At 49.6% G+C, this 26,234-nt stretch overlaps 1 protein-coding gene across 1 annotated transcript; it reads right to left on the bottom strand.

The window, feature by feature from the left end:
- Positions 1 to 3,071: 3,071 nt before the first annotated feature.
- LOC104037746 (myogenesis-regulating glycosidase-like) lies at positions 3,072 to 5,216 on the bottom strand. Its single transcript, XM_009491857.2, has one exon. The coding sequence runs from the start codon at positions 5,184 to 5,186 to the stop codon at positions 3,072 to 3,074; it is 2,115 nt and encodes a 704-aa protein (XP_009490132.2). The 5' UTR covers positions 5,187 to 5,216.
- Positions 5,217 to 26,234: the final 21,018 nt, after the last annotated feature.

Below are 26,234 nucleotides of genomic sequence, written 5' to 3'. Positions count from 1 at the left end.
CAACACTTGCAGCCTGGCAGCAGAGCCTCGATAATGTGGGAGTTCTCCCTGGAATCAGTGGGTTTGGGTTTGGTTTGCATTCTCCCAAAAGCTAACACTTTGTGCAGGGAGGGTGTGTGAGGCTCGCTGGGGACATGGGGACAGCGAGTGGGGTCTGCTCTGTGCTGGGTCCCAGCTAACTGGCAGTGCTTGAAAACACATCCATGGCTGTGTACAGCACAAGGAAGTCCAGACCCCAGTGGGGCTACAGCAAAAACCCATTTCAACTGGATTTCAAGGAGGTGTCTACAGGTGACAGCAGAGCAGTGGCTGCTGACCCATGAGATCCTGGCTGGGAGCGTGTCCAGCCCTGCACAAAATCGCAGCTTTTATTAAAAGTAAGAAAAAAACCAACAGGCAGGCAGGCAGAGCCCAAGGCAGGGGAGGACCGTGGTGAAAGGACAAGCTGACAGCAGCAGAGTCCCTTCAGGCACATGGCCTGGCTGGTAGCCTCAGGGAAAAAACAACCTCCTTGATCACAGCTTACCCCGAGCCAGGCGGGAGCTGCCAGTCTGCAGGTCCCTCGCACCAGGAGAGCCATAAATATGGTCTGGGCTGTTGCAAAATCCCAAGTAGAGGCCAAGTAGAGAAAAGTAGGGATTTTTATTTATTTTATTATTATTTTTTGCCAGTAGGTCTGGGTGGTTTTTAGCTCAGTGATCATCAAAGATTAAGGGTAATAAACTCCCTCCCCTCAAAAAACAGGCAGCCTGGGGTGAGCGATGGGCTGGGGGAGAATCCCGTGTCACCAGCACCTCCAGCAAACAGCTCTTGCTCAGCACTGGGAGTGCAAAAACCCAACCAGGACTGAAGCTTAGCAAGGCAAACAAGATGTCCCTCTGGCAGCACACGGCCCCAGTATATGGCAGGAGGGTGCAGAGAAGTGTCCGTAGTGCCACCTGCTCGCAGGATGCCTCCGGCACCGGTCCCCCATGGGTCCCTGCAGCTCAGCTGGGCAGCAGGGAAATGCACTGGAGGAAAGACTGGAAAAGGATGGGGATTTGAGGGAGAGATTTTTGCATCCAAACAGGACCAGGCAGCTCATATCATCCCCAGAGCTTGCAGAAAGTCTCGGTGATACTTTTTTTCCCCCCCAGCCTGTGATGCAGGTGGGCAGCAGAGCCACGCGTGTGCAAACAGAGTACGCTGGTCATAAGGGCAGAGGTACAGAATGAGGAGGCTGGAGCCTGGCTCTCCCACCTCTCCTCAGCACTGTGGGCATCAGCTTTTCAGAAACCCCTTTTCTTGCTGCCACAACAGCCAGAGGAGTTTTGCTGGGGCCCTCTGTTGCCCCATGCCCAGCTGTCAGGGACGCTTTGGGGCTTCAAAGGAGCAACTGAGAGAAAGCCTTCAGCAGCACTTTCTCATCCTCAGGGGAGATACATAGGTGGAAACCACTATCCTGGAGTGGGAGAAAGCCCATGGTAAGGACCCAGAGATGGTCTGTTAACCATGAACACCACTGCCAGACTGAGCATTGCTTTCCCTTTCACATCCCTAGATTAAAGCCGGGGGGGGTTCCCTCCCCATCACCACACCAGTGATAGCATTACTACAGCTCAAGCTGCTTTCGGGGGCATCTAGAAGATGTTCTGGCTCGCCCCACTTGGCACTGCTCTTGTGCCACTGTGACCATGCAGGGTTCTTGTGGCATAATGGGCCCACTGATGGGCAACGGGGGTCTCAGCTGGTTTTGGGGCTGCTTCACCTGAGTCCCAAACTGTATCTGGAGTGACTGCTATGTCCTCCAGCCCCTGTTTACTTTTTATATGGACTATCTCTTGGGCAAACCCCTAAAGAAAGAAGCTTTCTCCTGCTTTGGGGCCACACACAAGTTTACCTCCCAGGTGCCTACTAGCAGGGCCCTAGGGTCAGCAAAGGAATCAGTCTCTTGCTTTGGGCATTACTTTGGTCTCTTGCTTTGGGCATTACTTTGGTCTCTTGCTTTGGGCATTGCAGCCCAGAGACCCCAGCATTCTCTTAAACTGCTCAGTCATGTCACCTTTAAACTCTTTGCTTAAAAACAGGGGAGACTGTACCAAGAGTGGAGATCATTTCACAGCCAGCCTGCCTACCCCAAGCCTGCAGGTGCTGCTGAGACGCCTTCATCCAGGAGAAGTCACCTCCATGGGCAGAGTGATGCTGGTTCATGGACAGGGATCTTCAAGAACACAACTGGTGGCATGGGAGAACATTTTCCATGGAGAAACTGAGGCAGGAGGGCACTTGGGCTGATTTGTTAATTGTCTGAGTTTTCTCAGGAGCATGATGGCCAAGTCCTCTCCTAGGACCTGATGGATTGCACACTTTTACTCTAAATGTGGTCCCAAAACACACACCCTACTAGGTCCTACACATGCATGACTTAGTGCTAGGTTTTAATCTTGACTGCCATTTCACCACAAGCTTACAGACTTGACTGAATCCACACCACAGAAATGGTTCTCAATAGTTTCTTCCAATGCAAGGGGGGAAATGGTTGCCACAGCAGTAGCAAGTGTTATAGCTTCTTTCTCCTTGCTCAGATAGCTCAGGCCATGGGAAGTGCAAACTCCCCTTGCTCCTGCATCAGCACCTATCTGACTTGCATGCTGATAATTGGGTGCCTTCCTCTTCAGAATAATCACAGACTGCTTGTTAAATAAAAAGTACTCTGCTGCAACTGCCTCCTTCACTAAGTAAATGAAAATGATAAATATCTCAAGGGATCAGCTGTGAAACTGGGTAACAAAGGAGTCCATGTAATTTCCTTTATAAACCAGAAGCATGCATGGCATTTCTTGCTGGAAAAGATTATGGGCAGAGGCTGTGTTTCTGTATGTTCTATTTGTCATACTGCAATAACAAAGACTGATATCAACCAATATATTTTAATAAGTACCACACTTGCCACACAAAACAGAGGTCACAGTGTTTTCTTTGAATTTCATACTGAAGTATTTCTACTTTAAAAACTGTTAAAATTCCCAGATCATTCAAGTCATTGGTTCATAAATCCCCAAGACCACTGCATTAGTTGATGGAGGAGCCTGTTAGGAAACCCAGAGGAAATAGGCAACTTCATCCAGGTCAACGGGATAGTCCATGAGCAGCACCGGGGTCTTCTCGAACAACTCCCCCTTGTAGCTGCGCCACTTGCCCGCTGGCAGGTAGACATCGCGCTCCTGCTTGCCCATCTCCAGGACGGGTGCCACCATGAGGGTGTCACCAATGAGGAACTGGGAGTCAATCCTGTGAGTGGCCTCATCGCGGGGTGAGATCCACCAGATGGGACGGATGATAGGGTCACCCGTGTCGGTGACCTCCCCAGCCATCTCCAGCAGCAGCGGGGCCACCAGCGACTCGTGGAGCTCCGTGAACTTCTGCGCAATCTCCACCACCTGCTTGTCATAGAGCCAGGGCGGGATGGAGAACTGCATGGAGGGCATGAAGGCCGACAGCTCCAGCCACCGCACGTACAGCTCCCGGTCAGGGATCTCCACTGCCCCGTCTGTCTTGTTGGGGAGGAAGTTTCCTCCAATCATGTCTGGCAGTACAAATGGGTACCCCAGCATGCTGATGGTGAGCACCGTGGGGATGAGAGACTTGAGGCCAAGCTCGTAGCCCCAGACGGAGTCACGGTCAATGATGCGGAAGAAGCAGGAGATGTTCTGCGACTGGTAGCCCACCCGCACCTCGGCCAGCTCGTAGAAGGGGATGGCCATCTCCGTGTAGCTCCGTGACCAGATGCTGGGGTCTGAGAGCGGACGGAAGGTGCTGAACTGCTTGGGCAGGTAGCTGGTCTCACCCGCATCAAACTTGAAGGACGAGATGCCGTATTTGTGGCGGAGCTGGCGCAGGTGGCTCTGGAACCAGTCCCGGGCCGCAGGGTTGGTGAAGTCCAGGATGGCCCCGATGCCATTCCACCACTCCACCATGGCTGGCAGCCGCCCAGATGGCTCCTTGATGAACAGCTGACGCTCGATCCCCACCCCAAAATTGGAGGAATCTGTGTGTATGAAGGGATGAGTCCACAGGGTGACCTTAAACCCATCTTCCCTCAGTTTTGCAAACATCTCCGTTACGTTGGGGAACTTGATGGGGTCAAAGTCAAAGTCCCCATAGGCTTGCGTGTACATGTCATCAATTTCAATGTGGCTGCAGTTAAAACGGTACTTCTTAATGTTTCTTGCAAAATGCAGAACTTTATCCTGGTCGATATTGTTCTTGTAGAGTGCCCAGGTAGACCAGATGGGGTATCGGAAGGCGTTCTCAGCAGGGATCTTGGAGGGCTTGTTGAAGTACCTGCGCACCATGTACTTGTGGATGGAGGTGACGTCGGAGCCCACACAGACCCGGTAGCTGAGCTCGGGGAAGGGCTGCTGCCCCGGCGGGGGCTTGTAGGGCGAGTCCTTGTAGCGGGCCTGGAAGAAGAGGGAGCGCTCGGTGGCGTTGAAGCCCAGGTGGAAGGGCACCGAGTCGTTGATCTTGATGGCCGCCGCCTTGGAGGAGAGCCAGTAGCGCTCAAGGATGCCTCCAAAGCTGTCGCGGAAGGAGTAGACGTCGCTCGTCACGTAGGGCACGGGCTCCTGGTAGCCGGCCAGGCGGATGGGCCAGTGCTGGGTGCTCATCTCCGAGCCTCCGTACCAGTGAGCGTCCTCCCAGAACATGGTGTGCTCCACCGCCGGGCCGTCCGCCAGCTCCTCCCAGCGCACGCGGTAGCACATCACCGTGTCCTTGGGCTTCACCGTCTGGATGAAGAAGTTGAGCGGCCCCCCGCCCGACCGCGTGCAGCTCAAAATCTCACCCTCCTTGGAGCACGACTCTAGGTTGAGGCTGCCCGAGCGGAAGGCCAGCCGGAAGACCACCTCCCCGTGCTGGTTCTTGATGACGAAGCCATCCGCCCGCAGGTCCATCAGCTCCGTCTTGAGCCGCTCTGCCTTCCGCAGGGACACCGTGTAGTAGCACCAGGCCACCACCGCAGCAATGAACAGGATGAGGCCCAACAAGATGGCCCCAAGCATGGGCCTCAGCTCCTTGGAGGGCTTCTGCTTCACTGGTGAGATCTTTTCAGGCAAATGTGTTTCTTTGGTGTCCCCCTCTTGAGCATTTCCCCCCTCTTGAGCATTTCTGTGTTTTCCTACACGGTGGGTAATCAGACTGTCCATGACTCCTTGGTCAGAAACTTCGCTGCTGAATTTTTTTCCAACTCGTGGACATAAAATCCAAGATGCTACATGAAGGTGTTCAGAGTCTCCTTTCCCAAGCCTGACCACTGCAGTGTTTTTTGATGAAACAGAGGGTTATAAACACACAAACCCCCCAATTAAATCTTGCTAACAGTCGTAGCTCCTCTCCTCCCGTTTGCAGCCCTGCAGCCTCCCTGGCTCTGTGGCTCTGGCTTGCTTTGCTCTGTGTGGCAGCAGCCTGTTCACTGGCAGCTGGGCTGAACTTTTTCGCAGTGGGGCTGTGCCAGGACAGGATTCCTGTGACCCTCTCTTGGCTGCAGCCTCACTGCATCCCGCAGAGCAAGGACGAAGGGATGAAAGTCAGTCCAAAGCCTGGAGGAGAATGGGGCCAGGGAAAGGGGCTGCTACCTGAGCATACAAGCTGGACATCAGAAGTTGATCTGTTTTTACATTAATTATACACCCTGTCGGATTTCCCTGCCTGTCCACAACTTCTCTGCATCAAATGCAGAGAAATGCTGTGATGAAGTGTCCAGCCTCAGCCTGCCGCTCCCCACCACCCCTCGAGGATGCAGCCAATGAGTGATGTTGTATCTGCCTGCACTTTGCTCCTTCCCTCAGCTGCATGGGGATGCAGGGACAAGGGGACACACACGCTTTGTAGCCAGCACTGCACTGCTCCAGGGTGGCTGGAAGGGGTCCTTCAGCTGCCTGTCCTGGAGACGTCACCCTGGGACAGCCCCTCTTGCCTGGGCAGGGGAAAAAGAGGATGTTTCCCTGCATCTGCTTCTCCATTTTTTATCCTAATTCAGTTTCTGTAACTCCCAGGCTTATGCCAGGGAAGATGCTACAGTGCAGTGGGGGCGGAAGATATTTAGGCACAGAGTTTGGGGACAGGAGTGTTAAACTGAAGTTGTTGCAAGACCAGGACTACATTAAAAATTTGTTTTGCTGAGAAATGCACAAGAAGACAACACCTGTCCCAGCTGCATCAAGTGTCACCAAGCCAGTGGGTGCAGAGCAGCTGGCAGCATCTGAAAGAGCATTCATTGCCAACAAAAATGACAGGTGGGAGAAACTGAGGCAGGTGGCTCAAGGCAATACACTTTGTGCAACTGGGCTCCTGGATTCCCTGGCCCCACCCTGGGGTCTGTCTGATCTGACAGGATGAAAATATGCAGGAGTAGCCTGTACGGAGAGGAGGAAAAAGAGCCAGCTTGCTCATTTGAGCCGTGCCCAGCAATACGTGCCGGGCGTATTTACCCCCGCCACCATGACATCAGTATCTAAGTATACAGAGATGATAAGCTGCCCAGGGAGCCATTAAAAATACCAGAGGTCACTGTGTTTGGGACTGATCGCAACAGCCTCCCGACCACCCAGAAAAGCTGCTCGGTTAGTTTTTGTAATGTGTTCTCAGGGTGAGCAAGGCTTTGCCATGCAAAAAGGCAGAGTGGATAAAAGCCTTCCCTTATGAGCCCTGTCTGGGGTAGGGGGTGAGAGAAGGAACATCGCTGCTGCCCCGAAGAGATGGTGATCCGGGACAGGGACAGTTCTGGGGAGCAGGCTGGGTTACATGCGTGCTCGGGGCACTCTGCCAGCTCCAAAGTGCTCAGACCTGGCAGCCTCCCCAGTGCTGGCCTGGCTCCTGACACGGCTTTGTGGCTCCAGCCTGGGTGGTTTCCAGCAAAACCCTGGCGTTTCTGCAAAACAACCTCTTTGCTTTGAAGATGTTTTTATGTGCTGAGCCAGTCCTCAGTTGCTGCTCTCAGAGCTTTCCTCCCCTTCTTCCTTCCTCCTTTCACCCTCCCAGCCAGCCTGGAGACAGGACTCTCCTTTAAGATGAGCCCCACCATTTTCCAGGGTGAAAAAACAAGGAAAAGAAAGGGAGGGGGAAATAAGTTTTTCAGGACTTCTGCTTTTTTATTAAAAAAACCCCAAACACAGGGACATCAGAACTCCAAAATCCCTACAAGAATAAAGGATGTGTGGGAAGGTTCCTGGCTTCTATGAAATGATTTCTCCCCCAGGCAATCACTTTAAATTCATCAGTTTACCCTGGGGGCAGAAGATCAGTGGCAGAAAGACAGTATACAAAGGAATCAGGGTTCCTGGGCCAAGCTGTCCTGTGGCCAGGGCCTTCTGGGTTTTCTGCTCTCCTATGATATGGTGGGATGCTGCATTGATACCCCAGTCCTGCCCCTCAGGGAGGAGAGGTACAGCCTGGGAGGTGTGGGTGGTCAGTCAGAAGAGCAGGTGCTGGCACCTCTGGAGGCACAGCAGGATGAAATTGGGATTCTGGGATAGATCCCACCAGGGTAAGGGAGTTGCTGAAGTTGCAAACTCCTGTCCTTCAAGGCTTATGTCTCATGGAAGCATTAAACATCTGCTGGCCAAGCCAGCAGCCTGAGTGCTGCCCAGGGGCGATGAGAAGGAGTCTTGCCAAGGGGTGCACATTGGTGACCCAGAGCCCACATCCAGCCTTTTCCTTGCTCTGTCCATGGGGTTATGGCATAACAGTATCCCTTCTCCATGAATATTTAACCAGTCCTTGCAAAGCCTCTCTGCTCCAGTGAATACTTAATTAACCCACAGAAAGTGCAACCACTTCCAAGCAAGGACGAGTCAAATGTTCCCAGAGCATCCCAAAAGCCAGATGCCCCAGGGATGCAGGCACAGTTATATTTTATTTGGGCTGGTTTATCGTATGCTGATCTGGTACGAGTCTGGCCTCACCAGTCCCCCAGGCCTTCCTCTGAAAGGAGCCATGATTCCTCACCCCAAGGATCTAAGCAGCCCTTACCATGCACAGATTAAACATTGACATACCCAGCACTGTGACATGCTGAAAATGAGCCAGGACTTTAGACCCTCTTAGAGTTAAACAGGAGCTAAGCAAGGGTTTCAAGTGATGAAATGCATGTCAGCCAGCTCAAAGGGCAGCTACACGCCTAAACTTCTTCGTACACTTACCCTCAGAGCCTCTTCCAGACCAAATCTACCCCCAGCAACCCCTCCAATCTCTTGGCACGTGTGGCACAAGTTTGTCAGGCCTTGGTCCAGCTCCCAGCTATGTGATACCTCAATCCTCAGACTTTTGCCTTTCCAATGCATTTACCTGCCTGCTGGTGCAGGGAGAGCATCACTCATCAAACAACCCATCAGGAAACAATTCTGTCTTTAAACAAAGGGATATTTTTCTGTATTAAGATTTCTTTTATACAGGTTAGCAAACACTTAGGAGTCACCATCAGGTGCTCGTAGGAAGAGTATATGATATGTTCTAACAGAAAGCACCATAGGTAGCTATAAGTCATGGTCATAAACAAACTATTGCCCTGTCAAACTCTGCAAGAACTGATTAATCATTTATGGAGCCCTTTTAAACTGTTTCAAACGGGAATTTTTTAACAGAAAACACACCCAAAGAAGAAAGCAGTTCCCATCAGCTCTCATTTCCCGTAGCAGCCTGGCACATGCAGGCGTTGTATGGGGGATTTATTGCTAAAAGGGGCCCGAACGAGGTTTGCTCACCATTTTTTCTGTGTGTATAGATGACGTGAGAAAAGAAGTATCTGCTATCACTGCAGCCAAGGAGGGGGAGCGAGGGAGAGCCAAGGTTATCTCATGAGCTGCCACAGATTAGCTACAAAGCCAACAAGGCTTAACGCAAGGGTGAAGTGGCTGGGGGATGGATGCAGAGGGTGAGGTGACATTGCCAAGGACACCCTGCAGTCCATGTAGTGCAGGTAGGGGCACCGACGTCCCCGGACATGGCCAGAGTCCCTCCCATGGAGCGGTGCATGATCCTGCTCCTCCTGAGAGCTGGAAAAAAAAGCTTGCTTGTGCCCTAAAGCAGGGAGGATATCAGCCACAGCACTGCATGCACCCCTCTCCCCAGTTCTGGCTTTGAGCAACTCCTAATAGCTCCAGTGAGGGCAACAGTGATGACTGGCCTCACCATCTCGACCCTTGGCCCATGGGGATCTCGCCTGGGTCCTTGGCCTGAAACAGCACTTTGGCTCACATTAACCCCGTATCAGCAGCAGACTCCGACCTGCCGGGAGGCTTGTGGCTGTATCCTGCAGGGATGCACCAGTGGCATGGAGAGACCTGCACCAGTTCACACCCACCAGACTGCTCTGAGCAGTCTTATTTCTGGCAGCCATTCTGATTTGGGGGTCTCTGCACTGCTCCCCATAGCTCTTGATGCCTGGAGGGTTTTTAGCTCATCTCAGCATGAAGGTGGCTGCACAGGCTCTGCTGGCTTGTGCCTGTACAAAGTGCTGCTGCAAAGCTGGTAACCCTGTGCAAGCCTGACAATGCTATAAGCCCCCCGGAGCCCTGCAAATCCAGATCTAGAGCAGAAATATTACCTGGGGTTTTTCCTTATCCAGAGGATCCCAGTCCCTCACTACTGAGAATAAAGCAGAGTTTACTGCAGGTCTTTCAGTCCTAATTGCTGTAGCAGCAAGCAGTGAAAAGTCCCACTCCTGTCCTCTTACATGAACAAACTCCTCCTTTCCACGCTGGCAGAAAAAAACCTGCAAGATCAACTTGTTCCCCATTTCAAGGTGCTGTCTGACTCCTGAGCCTGCAAACAGTATCCATGTGCTGCTCCAAGCTGCAAGTAGTGGCCACAGCATCCCACTGCATGCTGTGAGCGGCTCTGCCCGCATCCTTGGGAAGGAGCTCCATCTGCTGAGCCAGTGGCCCAGGCTGAAACCCAGGACTTGTCCCAGGTCTGCAGGGTGACCGGTCATCGGGCATCCCCCAGGCAGCACCAAGCTCGCCAGTCCCTGTTGCATCAGGATCAGTGCTTGTGAGGAGCTCCAGGGAGTTTCTGAGGTGCCTTCCCCTGATGAAAAACCAAACTGAGCTGAGAGTGATAAGCAAAGTGCAGACGAGGGGAAAAAAAGGTCGTTGTGTGCCACAGCTGCAATCATGTGAGCAGGCTGGGAGACAGTGGAAATATAGGAAAAGGGTGGGAAAAAAGCATGCTTTCATCTCAGACTGCTCTGAATGAAGTCAGCGAGCTGGACTTATGCCAGGTGAAGGAATAAGCCAGGAAGGGACCCGGGTCTGAGCTGGGCTTTCTCCCACTTAGACCCAGGCTCAGTTGGAGGCTCTGCTTGGAGAGTGAGCCCTTGGGAGCTGCCTGCAACAGCAGTGAGATAAAGAGGCTGAATAGCTTGAAGGCTTTCACCTAGGAGGATGAAAATAGCAACTCTCAGTTGCTATTTTTTTGTGAGAATGAGCCAGAGACATACCATGAGCTCCAGATCTTTGAGCGATGTTTCAAGCTCTGCATAGGTTAAGCCAACTGCTTGCCAGGGTGAGGGGTCCTGGGAAATTTATGTCATACCTGCCCCTGTGGGACTTCTTGCAGCACTGATGCACCCACAGTGGGAGATGAGGATCTGGGGCAGGGTGAGGGCATCTGCTCTGGGCTCCTCACAGTCTCAGCCTGCTGCTCACATGGGAGCAGGGCTGCAAGGACCACATTTAACCCAGGCATCTCTGGAGATGCTGCTTTATCCTAAACCAGCTCCACTTCCTGGCCATGGGAGATTTTTGTTATGTAAAAATCTCTTTTTCCTTCTGCATCCTTTCTTGGAGATACAGGATCTTTACTGTGGTTATTTTCTGATATATTTGATGACAAGTGCTTCTCTGCGATCAAAGTTTTCACCGCAGAGACAACCCCATGGTGGCCAGACCCCTTGGCTTGCCTCGGCACTTATCCAGCTTTGACCAGGGCAATGAAAGCCCACCTTCAAAGTGGAGGTAGAGGGAGGAATGAATCATGATTAGTGCCAGCCAGCAGCCAGAGGGATCTGATAGAGGTCTTCCCACCGAAACTCAGCCTGGTCATAAGCAAGAGAGACTTCAGAAATTACCTAGCATGGCTAAAGATGATCCTTTCACAAGCACTTTGAACGAGGCACACAGATGGAAAACCTGCAAAAGGCCAGACAGCTGAAAAGAAAGGTAATGAGCATTTGCACCTCTGCTCGAAGGAGGTTGCCCAGGGAGAGAGGAAGATTTCATCCCTAAAATACTGAACAACCGGAGAGGCTGGTGTTGGAAGTCTAATGGATGGCTGTGCTGCTCCTAGCAAAATATTTGTCTCCAATTGCTCTCCCAGCTGCTGTGTGCCAGAAAGCAGCACCAGTCCCACATCAGACAGGGCTGTCTGGTGCATCTGGTTGGTGTCTGGTGAGTGATCCCTGTGTTTGAAGATGTGGTGGGTAATACCATGTCCCCGTCAGGAGATGAAGTTTCACTTGATCATCAGTTCACTCTGACTAAATTCACCATGAGCTGCAAAATGATGAGAGAAAGCAATGCACCCATCACACTGACAATGGACTCAAGAACAAGGCTCCTCCATGGGACTCAGATTGGCAAGGACTAGCTGACGTGGAAATTACGTGACTGAGAGCCAGCAATTACAGGACTATCTTGCTCCATGTGGGAGAGACCACAGGTGGAAAGTAGCTTGCTCTCTCCTAGAGGCAGCCCAGGAAAAGCTGTGGAAATGATTGGGAGAAAGCATCCTTGTGCATGAGGCTACACCATGCTCTAAGCAAGCCAATGTGCCATGGAAGAATGGGCTCTAAGGCTACAGTTAAATTTTATATGCAAATACTTTCTTGCATATGTAAGAAATGAGGTCAAAGTGGTGTCCTGAAACCCTAAAAATCTCAGTGGCTGATGTTCAACTGATTCATTTTGGTCTGTTCTGACATGTCACTTTTAGACTGACCACTTTTATCCAGGACTTAAAAATAGCATTGGTTTCTGGGTTACACTCTCCTCAAACCAGTACTCGTGGGGAGTTCAGTGGCAGCCTGAACGTCCTGTATCTCATTAAGGGATTCCCAAAGACAGAAAAACAGGGCTTGTCTTTGTTAAGGTGTTAAGTTGAATCTCTGCATGGAGCATATCTCCAGACGGAACAGACCTCCAGTCCAGTGCACCAGGGTAGGACAGTGGGCAGCAAGGAGAGCAGCTGGGTTCTGTTCTGTGGCATCCCTCATCACCCCTGATGCCAGCCAGAGGTGGTGGCACCAGACCCAGGGGACAGCTGAGCAGAGATGCTTTAGGACATCACATTGGAAGAGAAGCACCAGCGCATGCCCTCTAGAAGAAAAGTTGGAGACTTTTTCTTCCTTTCCTTCCTTTCCATAGGGCAAGGAAGTAAATGTGGCTTAACAGCAGATGGGAGAGGTTATCTGAAGCAAGAAGGTACCCTTCAAAAAGCTGGAATCACACCCTGGAGAAGAAATCACCTGGATTTCCTAAAGGCTTTGCACAGAGTTTAAAAGGCCCCAGCAGGAACAGAGGAGATGCAGAATAAGAGGGTCCTGGCGAGGTTAAATATCTGCAAAAAGAAGGGAAGTGTTGGGAATGAGGACATGACTGTTCTCCCCACAGAGGTGACAGGGGCTTGCCCAGGGCAAAGTCTGGGCTGCCCATCACACAGAGGCAGTAGATCTGTGAAACACTGGGACTGGGAAATTCTGAGCTGAAAATGGCAGGAGAAGAGTAGGAGACACACTTACTATTTTCTTAGTTTTCCCTTGGCATCCTCTGTGGGTTCCTGCTGGATTCAGACCTGTAGCCTGACCCTGCATGGTCTTTGCCATGCTAAAACTGCAGCAAAGACCCCTGGCAGCCCCCAGCCTGGGAGGAAGAGGACGCCTTCCTGGCACATACAGGGAAAGGCTTTCTGGGTGTTAAAAAGCAACTGTGATTCAGTGGATTGGGAGAAATCTGGGATTTAGGAGCTCAGAGACAGACTTCATGACCTGGGGCAGATCACAGCCTCTCCATGCCTCAGTTTCCCTTGTATGAAATGGATGGAAGGGCCAGGAGGAGAAACACAGGAGATGTACCAGCTCCCAGGGTCAGAGCAATAGCTGGATCCATGGTAGAAAAGCACAGTGACCTTTTCACCAGGATATTTGCTGTGACACTCCATCTGACAGGGAGACACCTCCACCCCGAGATCTCTCCTCTCCTCCTCCTCCTGTGGGAGAGACACACTTGCTTGGCGAACATGGTAGAGAGCATTTGCATTTTCAACCCCAGTCATACAGAGGAGAGTTTTACATCTGTGCTTTTTTAAATTAAAAATACCTGATATTTAGTGCAACTTGACACATTCCCATGGGGAAAAGAAACCAGTAGACCAAAGAAACCAGTTCTGTGGTATTTTTCTTGAGCGCAGTGCTATTGCCAGGCATGAATTCACTCCAACCTTCCCTTTTGTTTGGCTGTAGGATATCCCTCACCATATCCACATCTGCCTGGGAAGAAGCCAGTCTGGTTCGAAGCCAGATCCCCGCTCTGACAGGGAGAAAGCTGGGAGCCGTCAGCCCAGGGTTGGGCATGGAGGGAACTGCACCTTTGCAAGGCTCTGACCCAAGCCTGTGGCCTTGCACGGATGCCAACACTGTGCTGTTTTAATTTGACAGCTTGGCCACTAAACAAAGCAGCTCCCAGCTCTTGAAGTGACTCCTGGTCTCATGGGCAGAGCTGGGAGATGTGACCTTGGTGTCATCCAGGACTTGACCCTGAAAGTAAATGTGAAGCCATCATTTTCATATGTTCTTATGCAAAAGGACTAATGCTATATCCAGGTGAGAACAACTCCAGCAAGCAGGTGGGACAGACAAGTGCAGAGAGGATGTGGCTGAATGGGAGCATCTCACTAGCAAAATTATATCTCTGGCTTCCCCTATTGCTGTTTCACGTGACAGCCTTTGCTGCTGCTGTCCCTCAGGGAGGGATGTGTGGGTTTCCCACTGTGGACAGCCCAAACTGATGCATGAAAAGCCAAACTCGACCCAAGCAACACTCAGGGCGAGCATCAGGGCAGACCCACTGCAGGAGCCTGTTCCCTGGCCAGGAGCTCAGCTCCCCCCATCACCCTCCAGGTCCAGGACCTCCACAGCTGGTTTTCAAGGTTTTTTCTCTGCTGTGACTTATAGTGGTGTTTAAATTCATCTTGGTGAGGATATTTCTCCCTGAAGAGAAAATGACCCTGTGACGGAACAGCCAAGCGCAACGTTTCAGCAGATGCATCCCACGCCCCTCCAGGCACTCCTGCCGAACTTTGCCTTTTCTTGCCAGGCCAACCCTACATCCTCCTCCGCTCCCAGCCCTGTCAGAGGCAGCCCGCCAGCCTGCTTAGCATTCGACTCTCATTGCTGGGAGCAACTGTGGCTGCTAAGGAGCTGAGCTCAGTGGCTGTGAGCATCTCCGTCCAGTGTCTCCCCCATCCTGGCTTGTCATATGATTTCTCCTAAGGGATAACTGCTGAGCAGGACCGCGTGTCCAGGCTGATCTTTTGCCGATAAGCCAGCTGCCAAGTCTCCAGCACTAAGACAAAAGAGTTTTTCTCTTCCCAGCAGTTTCTTCTGCTGTGAATGACAGAGGAAGGGGGAAAAGCAAGCTGCCAGACACCTCTCGTGGGCAAGAGGCTTCAGGGGCTTCTTCCCCCGTGCTGTACTGGCAAACCATGGAGCTTTTCAGACTGAGCCTGGGCTGTATTTGCCTCCTTCCTTGGCTTGAAGGTAAGTTTCTCCTCCTTTGGGGTAGCTGGAAAGTGGGAAGTGAACAGCCTCCCAGGTTTTAACCTGCTTGCCGGCTGAAGTGTTTGTTGGGCTGCAAAGCTCTGAAGCCACCAGCTGTAAAACAAGTGCCTACGGGCACATTTCAAGGCAGCATGTAAAATAGGATTAAATGCAGGGGAACAGGAGAGTGAGGGACAGGCTGGCAAGGTGCTGGGATGGCTTGGCCAAGGACACCATGGAATCATGCCAGACACTTTTATAAAGTCCTTTTATACTGGGAAGAGGAGTGGATGAATAAACGTGCTGTGGGGGTGAGGCAGGCGCTAAGTGACTTCCCAAGCACTGTGTTTGCTCCCTGCCCTGGCTGCTCCTTCCCAACAGAGGTGAGTGGTGTCAGAGCATGCTGGCAGCATGGGAGAGGGTGGTGGGAAGGGGAAAGAACCTTGTTGCATTAATTCTGCTCCTGTGGTGGTCAGCTGGGAGTGGGATGTGCTGGGGAGCTGCAGAGTCTGCACCACTCATCACCACAGAGCAAACTTGGTAGTGGCTCATGTTAGCATTCAGCTGCTTGCTGAGGTTGCTCAAATCCTGTATCCTGCCTGTACACAGGAGGATTTTGAATCCAAGCAGCCTTGGTTTTGACATGAATGGGTAGCTGAGGAAAGCAGAAGTCCTGCCGAGCATCACCCCACAGAGCCGAAGCGGTGCTACCCAGCAGTGCTACCTGGGAGTGGTACTACCCGCGGTCTCACCCATCCCATCATGGGCAGTGGGCAGCATCTCTTTTCTTTAAAAAAGGGTGAAGCCCCTGAGCTACAAAGTAATTTACTTTTTATTATGCCTGAGATGCCAGGTTGAAAGGGACTCATTGAAATAAATCCCTGAAGTGCTTCAAGGCTCATTCAGTCCCTGAAGCTGCAAGGACAGACCTGCAGTTTTGCAGGTTACCTGCTCAGAGCTTTTCAAGCTCCCTAGACTAGAGGACTACAACTATTCAGGCTGCACAGCCGGTATGTTTATTCCTTAAAGACAAACCTCAGACTGGCAGCCTGACCATAATGCCTTTTACTTTCCATTCCCCGCTCCACAACCTGTAAGTGTGTGTTCCCTGGGCTGCTTTGAGCAGCTAGCCCTCAGTTTGTTCTGCAGCCATGTCAAAGGAGAGGTTTGTGCTCCTACAGATTTGACTTCTGCTCCATCTATTCTGGGTTTTGCACCCCAAATCTTGCCAATTAAAGTAAATCCAGTGAATTGAATCTCTCTTTTTTAAAGCCCCGGGTTGAGGGTATATCACTGTGCTAGTGACGGGTGAGGATACATATGCATCTTGTAAAAGTTACAGGACATCTGGTTAAAACCTGGAGGTGACACCACAGTGGGATGCCAGGAGAGCAGAACAGTCTTCAGGGTCTTGCGCTCTTGTCCAGCGTTAGAAGAAAGTAGTTCTTTACCGCTGCCACATGACAGGAGCCCCATGGCTATGTTTTATTAGTAAATTAAGGAGGATCAGACAACATTTCCACAGGACATTTCTTTTCCTTTCCAGTGAAACGCTTTTGGTGCAATTGCATGATCAGCTGCTGCATTTCAGCCAGACACTAATAAAACCACAACTGTTTTGCAAGAAAGGAATTTATCTTCCCAATACCTGGCAATGCCCAAAGCAGGCTCAAAGAGCAGAGAGTAAACATGTCCTTGTTTGGGGCTGATCTCCCCCCCCCAGCAGCCCCTCCCCATCCCATCCTGCCTAGGGTTGCTGAGTTTTAAGGCTGCCACCAGGAGAGAGACGCTTGCTCTCCACAGAGCTTAGGGGGTTTACTTTCCTGCTGGAAACTGGAAATCCTGGAATTGCCTAAGCTGGTTCTGACAGTGGTTTCTTTGGAAAGTCCCTGCAAGCAGAGAGGGAGCTGAAGTGTCTTCTCAAGAAGCCAAGCCTAATGATAATCCAGTGATGTACAATGGGCAGTGGGAAGCTGGGCACCAGCAGGATCTGTGCACGTATAAGCAGAAAGAAAACCGCTGCAATAATACTGCATTTAACACTCTTGATTCTTATGTACTGAGACTGAGGCTGGCGGTGGCTCTGCTGGGCAGCCTGGCCTGATCCCATATCCCAGGGGGCTGCTCTCCTACCTCCCAAACCCACGTACAGTGCTGGCTGTTCTCTGACCCCTTGCACCCCACTCACCTAAGGCGGCCCTAAGCATCTTGCATTGAAGACAGACAGGCCAAGATCATCTGATACTTCCCCTCCCCTATATACATTTCCAGCCTCCAACTATTTTCTGCTCAGGGGATTTCCTGACCCTGATGTGTGTGTTTAACTCTTCAGTGGCTATCAGATCTCCTCCCTCAGCTTGCACAGGCTCCCCCTGGCAGCAAGGATGCACAGCTGCTGGGTACAGAGCCACCTCCTGCATGCTGTGAGCCCTCCCTTAGCTCCCCTTGTCCCATCTGGGATCACTCCTTGACCAGTCAGCCCCTCCCCATCCTCTCCAGACCTCTCTGGATTTTATAGACCTCCATCATATTCCCCCAGGCATTGGTTTTCCCCACATGCATCAGCTTTGTGTTGACTTCACCAGCCTCCCCTGCCTCCCATCATTTCCCATGTTTTTCCATGCCAAAACCTTCCTTCTTTTCCTATGGTTGCTTGGCTCACTTGGAGTCCTTTGCTGAGATACTTGGTCAAAAGTGGACCTTGCAATAACATGGAAAGCTGTGAAGCCTTGTTGGTGAACCAAAAGCAAGATATTCTTAAGAAAGCAGCAACGGTTGGGAAAAAACACCACCCAATGTGGTTGCCAGAAGCAACAGCTGGGAACTACTCTTGGAGAGACATGTTACTGGAAAATAATCCGAGTGCAGACCAAGAAGTATTTGCAATCAGGTACTTGTACTGACAAGCCATTTGCCAGCTAATTGCTGGCAGTTACCAGTAGGCTTTGTTGACTTCTCTAGAAAAATGACACAGCTTGGTAAGAGGTGATCTGCTGCCCAAAGTGATGGAAATTGTGCTCCCATAAACCCAGAGCTCCCAGTTGTTGAGTAGCTGCTCACTGAGCTCCAGTTCTGCTGGGCCCAATGCGCAGACCCCTGTTTGCTCACCAACAGGGACTCACCAGGTTCCATCTAGCATCATCCTCTTCATAGGCTGATTGGCCACATCCATTGACCAGTCATGGACATATGTGTCTCTAAACTTTACATCCAAGTAAGCACTGTTGTAGGCTGAGGGAGGACCGGGGCAAAATAAAGCTAATGCTCGTTCCAGTCAACAGCCTGTTTTGCAAAAGAATACCTGATCTCACCTCTTGCTATGCTGGTCTAGGGCATGAAGTCAGGCAAAATAGACAACAGATTGCCAATCTCACTGCTCCCCTGTGCACCTCTGGATTTCCTGCCTTTGACCAAACACATCTGGGTCACCACACCCCTCTTAGGACAGCAAGTGCCTTCCAGCTGGTTTTAATTTCTTCACCCCATGGTGCTGGGCTGGTGTCCTGTGTGGGCAGCAGAGAAGGGCTTGCTCCCTTGGATGGAGGGATATCTTTTCATGAGAAGGAGTTACTGCTGGGCTGCATTCAAGTCTGCTCCTCCTTATTTATTCAAGGCCTTGTTTGTCCATACCTGACAGCATCTCGAGCTGCTTGCTTCAGTTGGATTCAATATAATGTTCCTACAAGTGATCTTTACAGGGTGATATCTTGCACTGAGCTCCATCTGCACGGGGAACCCTCCTGCCTTAACTGGGAGCTACCCTTCTGCTCTGCATCTCCTCATTTCTGTCTGGTCCTGACAGTCTGCAGGCAGTAGAAACAGCCTGCTGGGCCCTGGGCAGCTCAAGAAACAGCTTCCCTTCCTGTTCAGAAGAGACATCCAGCTGCGTTTTCACTCATGGCAGGCTATGATAACTTCAGGCCATCGCAGTGAATTGCTCCTGCTGCTATGGCTAGTCACATGAAAGTCTCTTCTGTCTTCATCCAACGTCCTTCTAGACTACCTGGTTTTGTAGAGGTGCTACAAAAGTCCCACTCTACATTTAGTCCTGAATTTGAATCTGGGTAAGGGATCTGGATAGAAAACCTGGTAGTTCTGCATTAGCAGCATGAGGCTCAGCAGCAAGGACAGGAGGGCAGAGGAGGTTGGATGCTGTGCTTGCCTGAAGGGAGAGGGTCTGATAATCAGTACCAGGGTAGGGAGAGGTGTTGTCTGCATCACCACAGTGTCTAAGCAGCTAAAGATGGCTTTCCCCAAAGTCTTTGGTTAATTTTTCTTCTTTTGGGCTGGGGCCATTTCTGGTAGGAGCCAGAGTCCTTCAGTCCTTCATGGCTGTTTTAGAGCTAGGACAGAGACAAAAATTGCTGGCAGGGCAACTTGCGAGGATGGAAGCCTTCCAAACCCTCTTCCCACCTGATGCCTCTTGAACTGCTGCGATAGTCCAACAAGACAAGGGGACTCTAAATCCTGGGAGAGCTGATATTCAGGGGGAGTTATGCAAGGAGGCAGACATATGTAATGCATATGAGAACGATGTGGGTCACTCTCCATTGGTGCATGCTCTGTAGAGAAGATATGATCACCTGCAGTGGCAAACAGTGGAGGCAGATTAACCTGAGCAGGAAACTCTCTGGCTTGTCTGATCTTAACTCAGGCTATGGCACTAATGGCTCCAAGGTTTCTCAGCCATGGTGCAGGTACCCCTAGTGCTGTGCTCATTTTGGGTGGAAGCAGCAGAGACAGCTTGGAGACATTTCTCCAAGCTACTGTTGCCATGGCCTGGGTGACTTGGGATGACCTGCTGTCATATGGTGGTACCCAAGAAGAGCCATGTTTGGGAGCTCTCCTGGACTGTGGGATGTCCCCACAAAGCAGTCCCTACAAGAGGTGCTGTGGCTGCCACAGATAAATGTGTGCCTTCGAGGACAGGTAGAGGCAAGAAAAGGTAAATTCCTGACTGTCATTCAGCAGTCATCTTCTCCCTACAGAAAACACCCACTTGGCAAGAGAAATTGAGCTAATTAAGGGATTTTTCAAAGAGTTAGGAACCGTCCTGGGGAGGGCAAAAGAGGCCAAAGCCAGACCTGAGTTTCCTGGGTGACCTGGTGTGTTTTGAGAATCCATGCTTGCTCAGCCCTGACTTACCCTGTCCCTCCACAAAGCCTTTAGAGGGAGCAACACATCCCAAAATGATTTTCAAATGGCTTTGATCAAGCCATCACAGGCACTGCTTAGAAATGACTGAAACATTCCCATCTAGACTGGGATTACTAGTAACCAAGGTTTTCCTGGTGGCATTACCTTAATTAGCAACGGTGAATGGTTTTTGCTCCTAAGCCTACAAGGAACAGCATGTCCCAAGGGTGGCCATGCTTCAGAGAAGCAGGGGGCTATATTTGCTTGCTTTTCTTTCTTGTAACCAGACAGAGTGGCACTATCATAGGACAAATGAGCTGGCATCAGGCGTCTTTGCTAGAAATTGTTTATTTTGTTCCTAAAAATACGAAGAGGCCAAAATGTTCAAGCATGAGCAGCTGAAAGCAGGCATCTACTCAGGCTCTGTGGGTAAGGCTGGCATTTTCCAGAGACGCTGAGTCCCATCCCCAGGGTGTATGTGTGATGCTCTGCTTGCTCCAGGTTAACATCCCCAGAATGGTAGGGCTGATGGCCTTATTTGCAGGGCTGCTGGACAGTGGGACTTGGCAATGTTGGGAAAAAAAAATGTTATTTTACCTCCTGAGTAAGGATTCTTGGTGCCTGATGTGTATCCCAAAGTAAATATACCCCAGCTTTATTTGTGGGTTTACCCCTTATGACTGTGTGGGGCATGTGCAATGATTGCTGCCAGTTACCTGTATCTAATTGTAAGTTGTTCACTTAGATAGCAACATCTCAACCTCAGGAAAGCAATAATGTGCGGGTAGTGGATGGTGAACCTGTACAACAACTCAGGCTCACATCTTGGTTGGCAAGGATCACGCAAAATGCCACCAAGAAAATCCTGCTGTTGATAGCCAGCGTTACGGAGAGCTCAACGTCACTGTCAGTAGGGAAGACACTTAGACCACAGTTCAGAGGAGGATTAGGGCCCCAGCTTTGCTGCCACCCTCCCGTGTAATACTGAACCAAGTGAAGTTTAGCTAGACCTCTGTTCCCAAGCTGTAAAATGGTGGTTATACTTTTAGACCTGAGGTATGGTGTGAAGATAAAAATCTATTAATAAACTCAGTGATATACGATACTGAGGAGCTGTACAAATCGCAAAGGAAAGCACTTCAGTTGCAGGGTTGATGTTCCTCAGCTCACATGTCTTCCCATGGCAAGCAGGGCTGCCCTGGACCTTCAGTGGAGTGAGTATCTGAAACCTGAGATCTGCAAAAAACCAACAAAGCTGGCAGAAAGCGGCAGCTCAAAAGTGCAAAAGGTTGGTAGATAATATGGGGGCATGCAATGCTTGCTGATAACATGCAGGTAACATGGTGATTCTTTAGAGGAGAACGTATACCACCAGGGACTGTACACAGAGAACAAAACACAAATCTGCTGGCTGAGTTAAACAGCAATGCTCTTCAACATTTTTGAAAAAAATTAAACTTTCAAATGGACAGTCATTGCCAAGCAAGGAAAAGAAAAAGAAACCAGGGATCCTGGTGTATTTAGTAACAAAACTCATCATAAAACATATGAGAGAAAGATTTAGAGGAGCAACCTAGAGAGAGCATAAAAAACTACTAATAGAAATTTCCAGACGTATCTGAAGTAGGAACTTGGTGGGGCTAAGAAGGCCAATAACTACCTGATGTAAATGTAAGAAGACAACCCAGGCAGGGTAGGGTTGAAAGGCTGAATGGATTATTGGTGCTGGTGTTCACTTCGGAAATGGCCAGGGAGGTCCTCACACAACAGCCACTCTCTGCAGTCTCAAGAATGTTATCAAACAAAATTGTCAACAGAGGAAGTTTTAGGGGAAAAAAAGATAAATAATCTGTGGCAAATGACCGGCCCAGATGGCATTCCCAATGAGTTACAGGAAAGTAAAAATTACTTTTTTTTAAACTTCTAAGGAGTATGTAAACTATGACCTAAAGGAGCCTCAGCACCAAAGGACTGTGTTATGGCAATTATGTCCATCTTAAGAGGGATCCTCGCACAGCCTGGGGAAACACAGGTCACTTGGTTTGATTTCAGCGTCAGGCAAGTCAGTAGAAACAAAGAACAGAATTTGCAAACACACAAATATGATTAAAGTCAATACAGCTTTTGTAGGGGGAATGCCTGACATCTGTGATAGCATCAGTGAGTGCATAAATGTGGTGAGCTGATCTAGACCTTGTGTTTGCATTTGCAATAGGCTTTTGGTACTATTCTTCCACCAAGGCCCTTAAGAAACTCAATTCTCAATGAGTGAGAGAGAGATTTCACCCACAGGCTGGAACAAAGAGGTGGAATATGTTGACAGTGATCACAGCAAAGTGAAGGTATCAGCAGGTGCCAAAAAAGTCAGCGCTGTTCAACACAGTGATCTTGGGAAAAGGGGTGAATAATGAAGTAATAAAGTTTGTTGATGGCATAAAACTATGCAGAATAATCAAAACTGAAGTTGACTCCGCAGAGCTGCAGAAGGAGCTCATGATACTGATTGAGCAACAAAACAGTTTTTGAACTTCAGAGTTGACAAATACAACGTAGTGTACATGGGAAAAAAAACCATTTTAACCATAAATACCCAGCAATACTCTCTTAACTAGCTGATACATTTTAGGAAGGAAGCACTGGCATCCTTGCTGTCTGGAGTGAGCTCTTTACTTGGCTGATTCTTACCCTCTTCCCCTATTAGCTAACACTAATGCCAGCGCTGGAGACAGGATACTGGGTCCAACAGATATTTTATCTGACCCAGCACAGTTCTTACATTCCCCTGTTACACTTTTGTGCAGCTCTCAGGTCATTACTTTGGAAATGGGTTTCTGCTGGTTAAGATGAAGCAAAGAGGTGAGAATCCTGGATTCCAGGTCCTAGAAGAAAACATGGTGGGGGGATTGTATTCATCCCTTTGGATTCTCTAAAGAGTATGGGAGATTATATATGTGGCATTTCTCCTGCCTTTGGAAGCTGGCAGAAACTCAAGCCCACTACTCAAGGTGTGTTAAACATCCTCCCTCCATCCAGCCGTTACTAAGGGGTAAAGAGGACAGGACTCACAAGCTGTCCACAGATCCCCCATAAATTTAATTTCCATTTAGGCACATGGGCTTGTCAGGAATTGCCTGGATTGGTGACTGTCAAAGGTCCACTGTCCTGGTTTCAGCTGGGACAGGGTTAATTTTCTTCCTAGTAGCTGGCATAGTGCTGTGTTTTGGATTTAGTAGGAGAATAATGCTGATAACACCCTGATGTTTTTAGTTGTGGCTAAGTACTGCTTATGCTAGTCAAGGACTTTTCAGCTTCCCATGCTCTGCCAGGTGCACAAGAAGCTGGGAGGGGGCACAGCCAGGACGACTGACCCAAAGTGCCCAAAGGGCTATTCCATACCATATGACGTCATGCTCAGTATAGAAACTGGGGGGGGTTGGCCGGGGAGCAGCGATCGCTGCTTGGGAACTGTCTGGGTGTTGGTCGTCGGGTGGTGAGCAATTGCATTGTGCATCACTTGCTTTGTATATTATTATTACTATTATTATTATATTGTTATTATTATTATTTTACTTTATTTTATTTCAATTATTAAACTGTTCTTATCTGAACCCAGGAGTGTTTATCACTCTTACTCCTCCGATTCTCTCCCCCATCCCATCGGGGTAGGGGGAGTGAGCGAGCGGCTGCGTGGTGCTTAGTTGCTGGTTGGGGCTCAACCACGACATCCACGAAACTCAATATCCCAGTGCAGACACATCCATCCTCATCTCAGAGTTGGCGCAGGAGTTGTACCATGGTTTCTGGCTGCATCTCCCCACACATTCAGGCTGAGCAGAAAGCCCGGAGCTGTTTCTGATTTAACAATGGCCAGGCACGATTAATCTAGCAGACCCCTAGAATTTCCTGAGAGAAAACATGAGAGCTCTTTTAAGCTATTGTTCATATCCTTGGTATTGTGTACCGGCTTCTGTTTACACTGTCATTAGCTTTTTCAGGTACTGAGCCAAATACTTGCTGCCAGGGAAATGCATTGTTCTTTGCTTTGGGAGGGGAAACTCTGCAGAAACAGTTGTTTAGATAAACATCAGCGTTCTTGTCTAACATCACTTTTCAGTCTCCTTTTACTCTTTATGCTCAATACTGGATGCTGATGGGGCTTTTATAACTGACTCCTGGGGAAAAGAGGGGAAAAAAAGTCACTGCAAAAGCTGGGAGTTACCATGTGTTAACTGTAATTAAAATTAAAAGTTTTCTCAGAAAGTGTGAAAACTTAAACCTTTTATTTCTATCCCTCTGTTTTAGGCATAAAATACACAGCAGAAGGTACACCCGCATCAGTGACAGATGGTTTAGCATTTAACGTTTTGCTCAGGCTGTTCACAGGCCACACCTGATGATTTCGTACTGAAAATAGGGGCAATTGTCCAGCTAACAGGATGATATCCATCCCAAGTTATCAGAGATGTTGGGACCCGTTGCTATTAAAAGCAACAAGCAATTACAGAAATTGCTTCAAATTGTGTGTCTGTTGTGGGGCAGCTGTAATCTCTCTCTCTTACAAAGGGATCCTTAAAAATGGTACCTTCATGCCTGGAGCACAGATCAGTATCAGGTGTGCTAAATCCAAGTTTATTTCAATGCTTACATGAGCTGTGTCAGCCAAGTAGTTCCAGACTTCTGATGGGGTATGGTTTTATCCCGGCATTGCTGTAATATCACCAGAAGCCACTTAATAGAAACAGTAGCCCAAGGTGCCCTAATTAGTCCCAGATGAATAGCATCTGGGGAATTCAGGGGTTTCAGTTGCTTTTTTCCATATGAAAGGTTTGATCCAGATAGGGGCAAAAAAACCCCAAACCATCCAATTATTTTGGAGGGAGGGAAGGACAGGTACCTATTTAAAGCTATAACCAGTTGAAATATTGAATTAAATATATAGAGTCAGATATTTCATAACAGTACAACTTCTCAAGGATGGTGAGTTTTTCCCCCTTAGTTACTTGGGTTACCTATGTCATTGTTATTTCATTGTTATTTCTCTCTAGTATTGCTTCTGGCTATTTGCAGACCCTGTATTTTAAAGAAAAGTCATTCTGGGCAATTAGGAAGATGGGGGAGCTGTTTTTCTAGGCATGCCCATCCAGGAAAGGACTGGTGGGTTAGGTCTCCCCTTCCCCAGGGCATTTACAATGCCTGGTGCTCAGAACACTGTTTGCCTCAGACGTGCATAGTACTAAACCGTGCTCTGATTGTACCGCAGTAGCAGAGGGACAAGGCTTCCTCATAAGGAACACCCAGCTGGAAAAGTGCATTCGCGTCTCCCACCACGAGACCAACAGCATCAGCCTGACTGACTGCAAGGTGCGCTCCCAGCACCAGCAGTGGAGCTGGGACCCCGCCACCAGTACCATCGTCAGCCTTCAAACGAAGCACTGCTTGTCAGCCCACAAGATGCAGAAGTATGCTGTGGTCAAGCTGGAGCCCTGTGGGGACTGGGAACGCCAAGTGTGGTCCTGCAGCAAGAAGGGACGCTTGACTTTGCAGAGCTCAGGCTTCCACCTCAGCACCAAAGAAGGAGGTCAAAAAGTCTTTGTCTCAAGCGAGAAGGACAAATTCAGCAGGTGGAAGACTTTAGCGGATGAAACCATCTGTGCTGCTGCCTGGGCAGCAGCTCCGAGGCCCAAGAAACGAACGCAACAAGCTGTAGACACACGGGTGTGGAGCTATGAAAGTAAGATGAGGTAGATTTAGCATCAGATAACAACTAACCTTAGGTGTCATCCAAGCCACCTAACATGAAGCTTGCATCCATCATTCTAACTCATGGTCACTTTGGCCCCATCTGGAGAGATACCAAATGGCTCCAAGTCAGCCCAGCTACTTGGTACCACTGGTTTCCAGTAGCTGCTGTTCAGTGTTTTCCAAAAATCATGTAACACCTTACAGGATCAGGTCTCTCAACCCCAGATGCACTTCTGATGACAGGCAAGTGTCAAGTATTTTGGAAAGTATGTCTGAACGGTGCCCAGAGCTTAGAATAGTTGGAGTCACTTGAGCCTCCCAAGTCCAAAACAACGAAGGGAGTCCCATAAAGTCAAGCGCTTAAGACTTTGAAGGGGCTTTTGGTACTTTGTACTTCGGGATGTCACTTTTGGTAACAAGAAAACTGGAGGAAGCTGAAAACCTCTTTTAAACTTGTATGAATTATTGAGAAGCAGCTATATTTGAAATGAGAAATTGTTGCTTCAAAGCAACACGTTACAGTTATCTCCTGCCAGACCCCAACAGCGCACCTATTGCTAATGAA

This window comes from Pelecanus crispus, chromosome Z (assembly GCF_030463565.1).
Source record: "Pelecanus crispus isolate bPelCri1 chromosome Z, bPelCri1.pri, whole genome shotgun sequence".
NCBI lineage: Eukaryota > Metazoa > Chordata > Aves > Pelecaniformes > Pelecanidae > Pelecanus > Pelecanus crispus.
This window is presented reverse-complemented; position numbering and strand designations above follow the sequence as displayed.

Coding starts and splice junctions, on each gene's coding strand:
- LOC104037746 (XM_009491857.2), bottom strand. CDS start 5,186: ATGGACAGTCTGATTACCCACCGTGTAGGAAAACACAGAAATGCTCAA.